Source organism: Spermophilus citellus (assembly GCF_964194105.1).
Source record: "Spermophilus citellus genome assembly, chromosome: 2".
NCBI lineage: Eukaryota > Metazoa > Chordata > Mammalia > Rodentia > Sciuridae > Spermophilus > Spermophilus citellus.
In genome coordinates, this window is record NC_138183.1 from 219535018 (window position 1) to 219550298 (window position 15281).

The following is a 15281-nucleotide window of genomic DNA, read 5'->3' on the forward strand; positions in this document are numbered from 1 at the left end:
TCAACATCGTTTCCATTTCTACTGCAGTAGTAGCCCCCAGTACTAATAAAGAAGTGTGTCAGAGCCATTTATTTATTTAGTCTTCACTTTGAACACGCATATTGCTGTTTCTTTTTTTTTTTAAGAATTAGGAAGTAGTCTATAGATAGATTGGATAGATGATAACATACAGTTTTAATAAATATATCGTGATACTTTTTTATACTCTTGTCTACCATCATATTTATAGTGGTTCTGAAATATTTTCCACAAGGTTTTTGTTCATGAGGATACATAATTGCTCTGAAAGAATTTAAAGTAAAACAGGACTTGGCTTGTTTTGCTATTTATTTCTTCTGTGTTGAAAAAGAAGTGTGTGTGTGTGTGTGTGTGTGTGTGTGTGTGTGTGTGTACGTGCGTGCACCTATCTTTTTAGAATTCATGCTTTAGTACTTGAGGAAATTATCATGGAAGGTTGGCATGGCTATGGAATACCACCTAACCTGGTTCTATGATGTAACTTTCTTTCAGGTTGCAAAATTATTTTAAAAGAATAAAAAAGTGGATGTCCCAAAATCCAATGGTTCTTGACAAGTCAGCTTTTCCAGACCTTGAGGAGTCAGACTGCTACACTGGCCCCTTTAGCAGAGCACGGATTCACCAGTGAGTTCCTGTCTCTTCTGTCACCTGCTTTTGCGTCTTTCATTATCTGTGATTTGTTTATAGAATAAAAATTCCTGTGACCATTGTTATTGTTAACCAAATGGGGTCAGCTAAAAAAAAAATTCTGCTCTTTCTTTGCAAACTCAAGAAACCAGACTGATCTTTGAAAAGCATCCATCAGATCACAGAGAGGCCTTACTTAATCTCCCATGCCCATGGCCTCCCATTGAACTTGTAATAAAATTCAAATGTCTTTCTTATCATCTGCCTGTGGATGCAGATGCTGCAGTTCCTTCCCAACACTCTGACTTCAACTCTGCATTTTCCACATTTACTTAATCCAGTCATGAAAGCCTTGGTTCAATGAATCAGCTACTGGTGTATCATCCCAAGCCAGAACTTTTATTCTTGATGTTCTCATTGCCTGACATGCTCTGCCCCCAGACCTCTGCATGGCATTTTCCCTCTTATTATTCTGCTCCCACTCAACATTACCACCTCAGAAGACCTTCTCTGAACACTCTGCCTCTGGGCCCCTATTCTCTATGCCATTCTCCTGTTTCATCTTTCTTCATGCACCTTACATGTAATTTTGTTATTTATATGTTAGTTTTTAAAATCTGTTTTATTCCTCCATAATGTAAATCCAGGAAAATAGAAATTTACCTGCTTAAGAAATATTCCTTCAGAAATGCTTCATCAGTCTATAAGTGAGAAAATCATCAGAATGGAGGATATTTCTTCTGCTACCTGTAATTAACAAGATCCTGAATTTGGTGCATCCCAATACAGATAAAACATAGAAACTGTAAAGAACTCATAATCTAATAAAATAGACAAATGTACATATTAAGTGTAAATCAATACTACGAAAGACACAAAAAATTAAATAGACATTAAGAGGAAAGGCTCTTGGAAACCTTTTCGAAGGAAACAGCCCTTTACAACTGATTTAAAAACAAGGGAGTAAGGAGGAGAGAAGAAGAAAAAATGTTGATGACAGAGCAAAATCCAGAGGAAAAGAAGCAAACAATTTGACAGTGATGATAAACTGAACAATTTAACAGATGATCAGATACAAGAAGCCAGAACTGTAAGAAATAAGACTTGAGTTATAGGTTGTAATACAAGCATAGAGATCCATGGAGGGAAATGAGAACTTTAATTATGCTCATAATGGAAAGCTCCTGACAGGCTAAAAGTAGAGGATCAGAGTTATGCTTTCTTTAAAGTATATAAAAGGAAGGGGGGAAGTTGATTGTCTAGTTATGAGGACATTCTTCTCATAATGCCACCCAGAATAAGTGGGGTAGTGCCAAAGCTGGAGAGGTAGATCAGTTAGATAAATTAATTTCTGTGGCAATTATTTGAATGTTGAGGGTGAAGACAAAGCAAGGATTATAGCAGACATAATATTCAGACGAAGTGCCTGACGAAATGGTAGTCCATCATTCACAGAGATAAAGCAACTGGAGAGGGGAAGTGTCAGAAGTTGAGTGAGACCCATTACACTCTGTTTTTTATTTTTATTTTTTTGAGACTCCCAGATTATGATAAAGTAGATGTTGAAACAGATCTTTCCTCTTTCTTAGGATCCTCTTTTGCACTTTACATCATAGACATTTGCATGGTCACCTTGCTTCTCTTTCCAAAAAGGGACAATACAAGGAATGAAACAGAAAAAAAAATATTATGTATGGATCTTTGCAAAGTCTTGAAGATAAGATAGCTAGATTGCAAAATGTGGCAGGGGGACCATTTCCATTTTTAATGCATCTATTTGGAATTAAATTTCTTAAGGTAGTAAAAAATTTATGTGAGCCAGTAGACAATCATTTTTCTTCTTATTCCATGCTAAAAGAGAAATATTTGGTACCTAGACTTCCTCATAAACTTAAAAAAATACTTAAGTAAACATTTTATAATTCTCTGTATTCGTATGTGTGTTTCTTTCCTCTGTCAATTTATTTTTTTAAGAGAATGACTTCTCTTCTGAGTTACTATATTTCATATGATTAGCTTTAATGGAGAAAACAGATGGGTGATTATTTAGGAACTAACTGTGGCTGGATTCTGTGCTCTTCTCTGAATATTAAAACCAATTCCCTCATCTTAACAGCTTCATCATAAACAGTAAGGACACCTTCTTCAGCAATGCTACGCGAAGCCGGATAGTCTATCACATGTTGGAGCGTACCAGATATGAAAGTGGAATATCAAAAGTGGGTAAGAACATTATTTGCAATCATAGAGAAAGTAGATTTTAATTATACCCAGAACTATTGTTTATTTTTCAAAAATTGAAACTTTGTCATTATTCGTTAAATGTGAGTGTATAGCAAATTGAACACAAATTCTATAAACTTTCTATTTTGCAGACTTTCAAATAAGTTTTTTTGAGAACATTTGGCTAACTGTATCAAAATGTGCAAATACTTTAGAAGAGAAATTTTATTTCTTGAAATATAACCCAAAGTAAATAATTAGACTTTTGAATGAAAATATATGTAGAAAGTGGTTCATCATGAATAGAAGACGACTAAAACAGACTTAAAATTTCCACACTAAGGAATAACTGCATCCACTTAATCAATCTATTAAAAAATTATGAGGATTATTCTCCCTTAGCACAAAATTACCAAGCATCTAGTACACACTAATATTATAAAATGTGTATGAAAGAGACTCTGCTCATATAAATTAGTTGAGTTTTCTATTTATTGACCTTGAAAGATATGTGCAATGTATTAAGTGATTTTTTTTAAAAAACGAGATTACCAAACTGTAGGTCTAATGTAATTCTATTTCCTAAATACACATACATAGAAAGAAAGGAAGGCTTAGAAAAATATGTAAGAAACTCATAGAGATTATCTCTGAAAGACAGACTATCAAATAATTTTAACTATCTACATTTCTGCTTTGTTTGACTATTTAGCAGTTTGCTATAACCTGTATAATACAAAAGAAAATTGAGAGCATCTCCCCCAGAAAAAAAAATAAATAGAATTACAGATTTTGCATAGACAGAGGGAAAAAAAAGAAACAAACAAGCTGGCCTTTTACTTGTAAGGCTGAAACCTAACATTGAAGAGGTCAAATATCCTAAAATTCTTGAAATTAAAAATTGGCAGTCTTTGAAATGTGTACCAGCTCTATTGATTTGCATTAAAGTGGAGTTCCACATAAGAAATGTGAATTGTGTTCCTGGTTTGCCAGCGTTTTAAAGAGGAATGTTCAGATTCTGCTTCTCTTCTGATTAGCATTATTTTTTTTATGATGGAGCAGCCAAAATAATACCTTAGACATCAAAACCATATGAAAAACAATAAAAATCAGTCATAAATGTTCCAAAGAAATAAAAATAAGAGAAATCCAGAATATGAAACGAGAAAGTGACTACATAATACTGCTATGTGCTTATGTCAATTTTAAGAATAAATATGACATTTTAAGTGACTAAAATGTAGAAAATACAGTACACACAGGAGAATTTAAAATTTAAAAATTTCCTAATTACTCTTTTCACTGTCACAAATTTGAACTATATGAAAATTACAAGAATACATTGTTCAGAATTTGTCATTCTGTTAAAAATTACCATTATGAATATTTCCTCAAGTCCTTCAGTACTGTTTGAAAACTTTAAAGAGCTATACAATATTCTATAATAAGACTTTATCAAATCATAATTACTTACTGAATACCTAATATAGTTGTAAAGTGATAAAGGATTCCTTCATTTTATATGTACAATTCTTTCTAATTCTTAATTAATATAAACAATATTGCAACAAAAATTGCTGTCTAGAAAGATTTCCCAGTGTTTGTTCCCACCAGGACTTCTATGTGAGTGTCTACTACACTGCACCCTCAGGGAGATAGGAAGATTTTGAGTGTCTTATGTTGTTATTCATGTCGCTTTGGCTTAGAGTTAAACAAGGACAGACCTCTCAATAAAATAACTTTTGAGATTGCTTTAGGAGTGTAAAATTCCTTTGTTTCTGATCAAGCTTTGTTATTTGAAGGGGAAAAATGTTGTTCCTGGCTCAAATGATCCCAAATAACTGGGTACCAAAGCTCCTCAAATGTTATGAGATGACAAGGTAAAGCCATATGTTGGCCTCTTGTACATTTACATTTACTAAAGGACACAACTAAGTGTAGTGTTGCTCTCTCTCACAATCATATTGTACCCACAGATGTACGGGCTATGGAGGTCATTAGGGTTATTTTACATTTTCAATTAATTCCTTGTCCCACATGCAGTATGTGCTCCAGAAGGAAGTCTCTATGAAACTGACTCAAGTATTATTTTTTTTTATTTTCTTTCCAGGTATCCGCAAACTTATAAACAATGGCTCATATATAGCAGCATTTCCCCCACATGAGGTAATTTTGAAAGATAATTTCCATATACAAAAAGGAAAGAAAGAAAGAGAGAAAAGTTTTCCTGCTTATTGCTCCATACCGTTGCTCTCCATTTGAGTTTGGCTGCTCATCCCAGCAGAGTTCAGTCACTGTGGACCTGGGCCTTCTGAGATCCCAGTATGATCTTGGGGGTATATGCTGGCTCCTCTGCTCCAAATGTCTTCTGTAGTTACCTCCTTTGAGGAAACCCAGACTTAGAGAGGACACTCATGCCAGATATGCTAACCATTGACTTCTGTAGTAGCAGAGAGTCCATTCTTGATCCAACTTGAGATCTACACCACCCCACACAGGGCAGGTTCCTAGTGCATGCTTAGTTCTTGAGGATATCTGAAATCTAAAACAAGCCTACACCACAATCCTCCAGACCATTATCTACTTGTTCCTGGACATATTATTACACCCCTCATCTTTTTTTTGGGGGGAGGGGCGTTTAAAATATTTTATTTATTTATTTTTAAATTGGCAATTATAATAATATGTAACAATGCCCCCTTTCCCTTCCCTCCTCTCTCACACTAATCAACTTGTCTACTCTATTGATCTTCCTATTATTATTATTATTATTATTATTACATTCTAATGATATAATGCTAATGTCTGCTTCAAGCTATAGTGGGCACATGTGACTATGGGGTTGGCCTGTGACATGGTATTTAAATTTTCTGAGCACTGCTACTTTACTTCTAAAAATGGAATAATAATACTATATACCCCTTGAATGTTATTGTCAGAAAAATAGGATAATATAGATATAGGGCTGGGTGCATGAAACACACAAACATATTATTAGCTATTGTCATTTCTATTTTACTATATAAGGAGGTATTTCATAATTAATATAAAGCAGCTGAGTTTTGGTTTCTTGGGTTCAAAACTATGAAAACTGTGCTTTTGATCTTAACTTTCTTGAGCTTCAACTACCATTTATTTTAAAAAATTATATACACATATTGGGATCTACACCACTTCACACAGGGCATACACACACACACACACACACACACACACACACACACACACATATTGGAAGGAGTCTGGCTAAAATACTGTCAAACCATAACAGTATAATTGATTGAGGTTATGGAACAAACTCAAACCAATGTTGTAATTGGTATGCTAAAGTTTAATGTCTAAAGCTCAGGAATCTATGCTCTGATCACTAAGGCTGGGAAAGTCATGGATTTGGGGAGAATTATCAGTAGTTATTGAAAGACAGTTGAGATTTTGGTTCAGTGTCCTTTTCCTACCCAATCTGAGGGCAGTCTGTACATTTCTCACAAGCAAATCAACTTTTTCCAGCAAATGCTCCATATGGAGAACCTAGATCTTTACTTCCATTTCTTTGGCTTCCGATATTTTGGCTTTAAATGCCTAGGCTTCCTGAGAGAAGACATCTCTGGCTGTACTTCAGTTTCACTTCCACTCTTCCCTAGTTAATAGTCTATTTTTTTAAAGGTGACATCCTTATTACAATTTCGGGGCACTTACCAGCCACAATTCGAAGTATCCTCTATCTACATAGGAACTAATAGCTCTGGTTGGGAATATTTGATCATATGCAAACTACCTGACAGATTTTTGAGAGAAGATTTAAGGATTTTTTTAATATTTTAATTTTTGTAATATCTTATCCAAAATAAGATTTGAATATTCTACAGTTTAAAAATATGATTAAGGCCTCATCCTTTTCAAATGAGCACTTATTTGATTCCTTAGTATCTGTAAGTGTAAGAAAACTTTTCTTGAAATGGATCACTTCTCAAATCAGGATAATACCCTGTGAACTGGAGTAACCTTTTCTGGCACTAGGGCACTTCTTAAAGTGGAATAATACTCTTAATTTCTGAACTAAATATTACAACAATTTCTCTCATTGATGGATATTGTATTTATTAAAAGAGCTTGGGTTCCAACAGTAAAACCTGAATTCTATTTACTTAAGCAAAATAGATCAAAATTGTTTTTAAAAATGTAGTAACTGAAGTAATTGAAGAAATTGTATTTAAGTAACTAGGAGATTATTTCCAGTGAAGGAGTCATCTACAACATCATTCCACTGATAAACTTATTTCTAATCTCAAACTTTCAATAGGTTGCTAAGGAAATAAATAGCTCTTATTTCAAATGTCACCAAGAGAATGGACACCAATGTGTATTATTTTATCTGTTTCAGGGAGCTTATAAGAGTAGCCTACCCATCAAAACCCATGGACCTCAGAATAGAAGACATCTGTTATATGAGCGCTGGGCACGCTGGGGAATGTGGTACAAGCACCAGCCTCTGGACTTAATCAGGTTCTGCAAATGAACTGACAATGGAAAGCAAATTGTGTCCTTCCATTGCCATTTTCTTAGAATTGCTTCTTGTACCTACCTTGTCACCTGTTATCAGTGAGGATGCAATCTAGAAAAAGAAACCCCTCTATGATTTTCAGTGGCAGGAAATAAATTCAGGGACATAGTTACATGGGATGGGAGAATTGAGAAATCAAGCAGGGCTTTTAAGTCAAGAAGGGATTAGGAAGAGTAGAAAATTACTAACATCCCATGGATGAGGGAAGAAGTGCATTAATAGAGTCCAGTACCTGGGCACAGCCACAGCACACAGCCCTGAGAACACCAAGAAGAAGAAAAGATCCTGGATTATCTCCTTTTTTTTACCTTCAAGTCTTCTAGTTTCTCCTGACCCAGCTAAACCAGAAATTACTGACAGGGAGCCTGGGTAATTCACCACACTATGAAAACTCAAAACAAAAAGAAGCAAAAAAAAAAAATGATCTGAGAGTAGAAAGGAAAATGACCAATGTGGCATCTATGCATATCTAGTGGCCCCTCGGAGCTCACAGGGGGCTGATTCCAGGACTCCTCTTCAAATGCCATAATCCATGGGTGCTCAAATCCCATATATAAATTTGTGTAGCATTTGCATATAACCTATACAAGTCCTCCTGTACACTCAAGTCATCTCTGGGTAGTTTCAAATACCCAGGATGATGTAAATGTCATATACATTATAGTTCCTTGTTTAGGGAATAATGGAAAGAAAATAGTCTGTTCGTATTCAAAGCAGACACAACTATTTAGGCCAAGATGCATTTTCATCTATGGTTGATTGAATTCTTGAAAGTAGAACCCAAGTATATGGAGGTCCCACTATATTTACCTTTCAACAAAAATGTATCATTTCCTCTATTCCAGGAAGTATGTTCTAGTGGCTTACTGTTATAAACTTGAAATACAATCTTTAGAATTATATCCAAGTATGGTAGTTTGCTCACCTGGAATCCTAGTGACTCCGGAGGTGAAGGCAGGAGGATAGTAAGTTCAAAGTCAGACTCATTAACTTAGCTAGACCCCATCTCAAAATTAAAAAGGAGGTTGGGGAACGGATCTGAGAGTGTAGCTCTGTGGTAAAGCACACCTGCATTTCAATCCCCAGTGCCAAATCAAACAAACAACCAAATCTAAAGCTGGAATAACCTGTGTGTTAAGTAAAAAGTAACAATCTTTAGAAGATGGGGAACCTAACAGTAGGAGAGAAGTTAGAAAATTTTTACTGTTTGTACCAGAACTTTATCAACTGTATGACAGTGAATGTTGCAAGTAGACCAATTGGAGAAATAACAGCTGAGTATGTATTGCAAACTCCTTGTTCATTTGCTGTTCTCATAGAAGCTATGCTCATCAGCTGAAGACAATAAAATGCACTCATTCTCTTAGCTTCTTTCACTCTTTCTATGATGGCTACTAGTGAAGCAACATACAGGCTTACAGTAGCCTAGAGACTCATAGAGAGGAAGGAAACTGAGGATTGGCAAGTAGTTGCTTTAAGGTGTTATATGCTTAGGACACTGAAGCATGAATAAAGGTCTGTAGAAACAAGAGCAGGGACCTCTAAATAAAGGTTAGAGAGGGAGTTCAGGGAAGGCTTCCTGGAAGAAGCAATATTAAGTGAAGGACCAGTGCAGGTTGACAGGGAAGAAGTTGATGGTTGTTTAAGTCTTCCACAAATGGGGAACAACATCAGCTAAGGTCATTGCTGTGCTCTTTGGAAACTGCAGAGTTGAGTTTTGTTGGGGAGGAGATGACATAATGATGTAGATCATGTTCAGCATAAGGATACTGACTGAGAATACAGATTGGGATGGAAGTCTAGCCTGTCAGCATCCACTGAGAGGAGAGATTTTTCTAATTTGCCCATAATGCAATATGATTTAGCTTAGATCTGTGATGTAGAGACTTAACAGGATGCTCCTGGGAGAACAAAGAAAGAATTGTAATATAGAAAGTCCTAATAGCATATTAAGAAATTTGGCACAGAAATAGATACACTTGATAAAATCTCCACTATCATTGCCCCTATAGTGTTTAAAAGTAAATGACATCACCATTATAAGATTCATTAAGGAACAGGATTGTTAGATACCTCAGATGGAACTGAAGGGGAATTGAGCTGCTAGCCTCAAGTTTCCATCTGAAATTCTTCTGATTAGTTGTGACATCAGTATTTGTAAGGTCATTTAGGACACCTTAACTCGAGCTAATGATGTGCTTTCTCGTGCAGGCTGTACTTCGGTGAGAAGATTGGGCTGTACTTTGCTTGGCTGGGGTGGTACACTGGCATGCTGATTCCTGCAGCAGTGGTTGGCTTGTGTGTGTTCTTCTATGGATTGGTTACAATGAATGAAAGTCAAGTAAGGTAAGCTGTAAAGAGATTTATAAAAGGTGTTGGCCTGTCTTCTGAGTGGACAAAAACTTAAGGATAATGCTTAACAGAAAAAAACAATGATAATATTACATTTTAATATTTACTTTGCTTGTTTGTCTGTTTCTATTGAGTATTTGTTTTCTTAGTACTGGGGATTAAGCCCAGAGCCTTTCACCTGCAAGCCAAGGATAATCAACCACTGAGCTACACATCCCCAGCTATTTGTATTTGTTATTTGAGTCAGGCTTAAAGTTAAGTTGCCAGGCTGGCCTCAGCTTATAATCCTCTTGCCTCAGTCTCCCAAGCAGTTGGTATTAACCAGCATGTGCCACCATGCCAGTTTTTTTTAATAGGAGAAAAGCATGATAAAAAGATCATTTTGATATGCTTTTTAAATAAATTTCTCTTAGGTAAGTTCCAAGACTGCTAATCTTGATGCCAGATTTCACTTTCAAGTATATCCCACATACCATTCTAAAAATAGTAGCAAAACAGGATTTGACAGAAGTGAAACATAACATCAGAAAGGAGATTCTTTTGTTCAATCCGAAGTGACTCAAGATTTAGAAATAGGAATACATTATTCCTAGAAATACTAAATTATTACTCACCAGAGACACGAGTCACATTAGGATTAAAGAATCCTCTTGGCAGCGTGTTCTGTTTAATATATATCACAAGGATATTATCAAATTCAACTTTATATTAAAACATAAAGAAGCTCTCCCCTCTCTTTTAAAGCTCAACACTTTGTTCTTCTGTTCGGTGCGTATTTCACCATAGCCTTCCTACCCAGCAGTAATCAGGATAGCTGTTAGTGTGACATTCTTCAGAAGATCCTAAAAGTTAGTTTCCCTGAATTCCCTTTAAAAAATGTGATATGCACATGTTTGTATTTGCCTATGTGGAACCATATTGCCTAAAAACAATTTTTCTTTCTTGTCCTAGAGTGGAATCCTGTTCAGTAACCAAGTTACTTGATTTGATGTCCCAGAGTCCCCTTTTTGTTCTTTATGAAGCCACGTGATAATAAGCATGCAAACAAAGAGATAACTTCTGCTCATGAGCTTCAGAGTTTTGTAAATCATTCTTCCTGTGGAAAGTGGCATGTTCAAGAACAAACTTCTGCCCTCTGTGAATATCCCCCTTTACTCTTCCCCTATTGGGCTTTCCCCTGAGTGCTGATGAGACTCAGGGGAGATAGTGTGAGTTACATTATCTTAAAAGGTAAAACCCTCTTTTACAATGAATTAACAAACATGGAAGAAGACTCTTCCCTCGCTGCTGCTCCAGTTGGTTCCCGTAGAACATATCCACAAAGTTTTGCCATGAAATATAGACTTTTCCTTCCACCCCCAGGAAGCTGAAAATGATCCAAAGGAATGAAAGGAATAGATTTAGTGTTCCTATTGATCTATGTACCAAAGGAGTAAATTAGGCTTCTTTTGTATGAAATAAGTATGCCTTAACCTTTGATACAAGAAGTGTTTTAAAAGGTGCTAGAAAAATCTTTTATTCTGCACTCTATGGTATTATATTACTGCTACTCCTGTCACACTATAATTAAGATCCTGTCAGACTTTCTATTCTCAACCAAGATACGCAGCACTGAATATCTTGACTTTCAACATTTCGGGGCTGAAATTTTCCATTCAAGGTGGCAGACGTGGTTGAGTCGTAGGTGTTTTCATGGTGGGGGTGGGGGGGGGGCTAGGTTTTATTTTGTGTTGATTCATGTTCATATTATTTTATGAAGCTCTCTCTCTCTCTCTCTCTCTCTCTCTCTCTCTCTCTCTCTCTCTCTCTCTCCTTCGCTTTAGTTCAGGGTAGCAAAATGTTGAAAAGCTGCAGGTGTGGGACTACTTATTATGATCCTACCAGATATGACAACTAAATTGAAGTTATATTTCTTAATTGCCCTGTAGTTATTTGTGGGAGCAAATAACAATCAGTTTTAGATCACTGTGTGTATCCATACATGTGCACACTTGCTTTACAAAGCCAAATATATTCATTTTTGTGCCCGGGTGAGAACATTTTACAGGATTTTAAGAGTCAACAAGCAGGTACTTGTGACATGCATCTTAGGGACCTGAGTTTCAGGACAGGTCAGAGAGTAGAAATCCCAATTTTCTAGTCCATTCCTGCTTCATTAGCGTCAGAATTTATCTAAAAACTTATGTGGCCCTCAGCATTTACCAGTCTTACGAAAGCTTTTGCTTCCGAAAGAAATCCTCAAGCCCTCTCCTGAGGCTAACCTTAGCAATAAGGGGTTCTTCCTTTTATGAGCCACCTAGGATATGCCAGGTAGAATATCAAAATCCTATAACTAGTATCCCAGTCAGATACTAGCCTTGTGTCAAGACAAATGCACCTCAGGGAAGTAGGTGATTTGGTCAGGGAAATATGTCCATGAAGGGCACAGTTAAGTTTCAAGCCTATGACTGATACTTAAAACAACATGGTGAGAACATTTAATGTGAAATCTACTCTCTTAACAAAATTTTAACCACACAAGGCAGTTTATGTGCAATTCTGTACAGAAGATATCTAAAACTTACTCATCCTGTGTAACTGAAATTTTATACACATTGAGCACAGGCTCCCTCCTCCTTTCCCCCAACACCCCTGGCAAATCACAAATATACTCTTCCTTTTTGTATGTTTGACTCTTTTAGATGCTCCATATAAGTGGCATCATGCAGTGTGTTTCCTTCTGTGAGTGTTTCATTTCACTTAGCATTATGTCCTCAAGGTTGATCCATTTTGTCCTATAAGACAGAATTTCCTTTCCTTTTATACAGCTAAATAATATTCCACTGTACTTATATGTCATATTTTCTTCATCCACTGATAAAATAATATAAATTAGGTTTATTTCTGTCTCTTTGGAATTTTTAATAGTGCTGTAATGAATATGGAAGCACCATAGCTCTTCAAAATCCTGAATTCATTTCTTTTGCAAATGTTTCTAGAAGTGGGAAGGATGGATGGATCACATGTAACTCTGTTTTTAACCTTCTGAGGGACATCAACACTGCCTCCATAGCAGTGCATCCTTTTATATTCCTACAGTGTACAAGGGATTCAGTTTCTCCACATCCTTACCAACATTTATTTTTCGTGTAATTAAAAAAATTTAATAGCAATCTAGGCAGGAGGTGTAGCTCAGTGGTACACTGCTTGCCCAGCATGCACAAAAGCCTACATTTGATTCCCAACAAGCAACCTCCAAAAAAAAAAAAGAATAAATATAAGAACAATTCTAGTAGGAATAAGGTAAACTCACTGTGGTTTAACTTGGATTTCCCTGATGATTATATTTGACTTTAAAGTCAATGCTTTATCCATGCTGCCACACTCTTCTTTCTCATACCTATTTTTATACTCTTTTCCAAAAATGTACAAATCGAGCAGAAATTTCGTATTCTGTGCTTTGTCATGTTAGCTGAGTCACAGGAAGCATCAGGCTCCTGGAGAGCGTGGACCCCAATATTCACCCCCGATCAGACATATTGCTCCTTGATTTCACTATCTTAAAGGTAGTAATTATTCTTTGGGATCAGCTATTGATAGATTCATATACAGCAACAAATCTAAAACCAAAGTAAGCCACAACTCCAGTGGTGGTGTGTCAAGCCCTGCAAAAGAAGCTAAAAACCACTCATGATAGGGACCTGTCCCTCCCTCTAGTGGTTACATAAAATCAAACAAATTGGGATAGGCGCAAATCCCTTATTTTAGTCTAAAAAGTAAGGAAAGTGGACAAAATGACGTAGTATAAACCTATTTGAATACCTATTCTGATGGGATTCCAATGCAAGACAAATGGTGGCATTTGTGTAACAAGGTAAATTATGATAATAAGCACATTTTACTGAAAATTACTTCAAGAAATGTTGATTCTTCTCATTCCTAAAATTTAGTAATTTTGTACAAGGAGATACAATCTTCTCTTTCTTTTAGGTTTTTAAAATGCATGGTTTATCTGTTTCCTTTCTACAGACATCTGATTACTAATATGATGGGAGGTGTAAAATTAAGAGTAGTATATATAAAATTGATTCTGTCATCATCACCATTAGTAAATTATGGATAGAAAAATTAATTTTAACATAAAACAAATGCATTTCTTTTTATATATATTAAAGTCGATTGAAAACTGGATTGATCTATAACTAAAAAAAAAAAAAAGGCGTGAAGTCAGCTCCTCAAATTGCCTTTTGCTAGCTCTGTAACTTGAGCAAGTCTTTTAAATTGAGCCTTGGTGTCTTCTCCTTAGAGGACATAATTACCATTACCTGTGATGTGGGTGAGAACTAGGCAATGTAGCAGACCTAAGTCTACCTTTTTCCACTATAAAGTATTATACCGCTGTCTGGTGTACTTATCTTGTGTTCTTATTTGGCTTGAAGTTCTGTATATCCCGCACTGAAATTCACACACATTCTTTTTTTTTTTTTTTGCTTTTATATATATACTTTTTAAAACATCAAATCTTGCTACAAACATTGCCAATTAAACTTGTGTTAACAATTGCATTAACAGACATATTTTCTAAAGTCTTTAAGCTTCTTATAAACTCTCCAGAGTAGATTTATTTAAATAAAATTTACTGGGAAATAAAAAATTAGAAAGGGTCATGTATGACAGATAAAGACACGTATTGTCCTCAAAATAGGTTTTTTTGAGCTCTTAAGTCTGTAAGGCTTTTCAGAAACTGTTATTGATTCCCTGCTGTCACAAAGCCTATCTATAATGTATGCTGAGGTTTTAAAAAGGTAGTGGGCATAAAGCTGGTGAGATAAATGTCATAAAGTTACATCCTAGTTGAGCATATATTTAAGTAGTAGAATCTACGTCATATCGCCATTACTGTGTATGTCAAGTTGCCATGTTCAAAAAGATCAACTCCTTCAATTTCCGCTGAATATTCTGCACCAATGATATGCACTGCAGTGTGTGCTATAAATTGTATGAACCCTGGGCTTGCGAAGTCAGACTAGTTAGGTTTCATTCCAGCTTATCCACTTCCAAGCCTGTGAACTTGGTTAAAACTCACCTGTACACAAGATTATCCTGAATGCCACAAGATCATATATCAAAGTGCCTTTATAGTAATAAAAAGCCCCATAAGTGTCACATAAATGCAAACCATGACCCATTATCATCACAATATATCAACAGAGAACAAAGAAGTGAACAAAAAAATACTATATCACAAATATCCTCATCCATAAGTTGAAACCATAACTGCTTCTTCTCCTGCTCCCCACTCTGTACTATTTCTATTTCTCGGCCTCACCACCAGAGTTTGCTGCAAGAGCTGAGTGACTTTCATGTTTTTATTTTCTTTGATTTCTCAAGCCAGGAGATTTGTAAAGCCACCGAAGTCTTCATGTGCCCTCTGTGTGATAAGAACTGTTCCTTGCAGAGACTCAACGAAAGCTGCATCTATGCCAAGGTGAGTGTGGATCTTCACATCCTCTCCTGAGTC

General features: G+C 35.9%; 1 protein-coding gene across 1 annotated transcript in view; it reads left to right on the plus strand.

Annotated features, from left to right (window-relative positions):
- Positions 1-15281, plus strand: part of ANO3 (anoctamin 3) — a 197734-nt gene that overhangs the window by 99472 nt on the left and 82981 nt on the right. Inside the window, exons 7-12 of the mRNA XM_081279744.1 lie at positions 511-642; positions 2762-2868; positions 4979-5034; positions 7250-7371; positions 9641-9775; positions 15152-15248. Of these exons, the coding sequence (XP_081135870.1) occupies positions 511-642; positions 2762-2868; positions 4979-5034; positions 7250-7371; positions 9641-9775; positions 15152-15248 (649 nt within the window). The remainder of the gene's footprint in view (positions 1-510; positions 643-2761; positions 2869-4978; positions 5035-7249; positions 7372-9640; positions 9776-15151; positions 15249-15281) is intronic.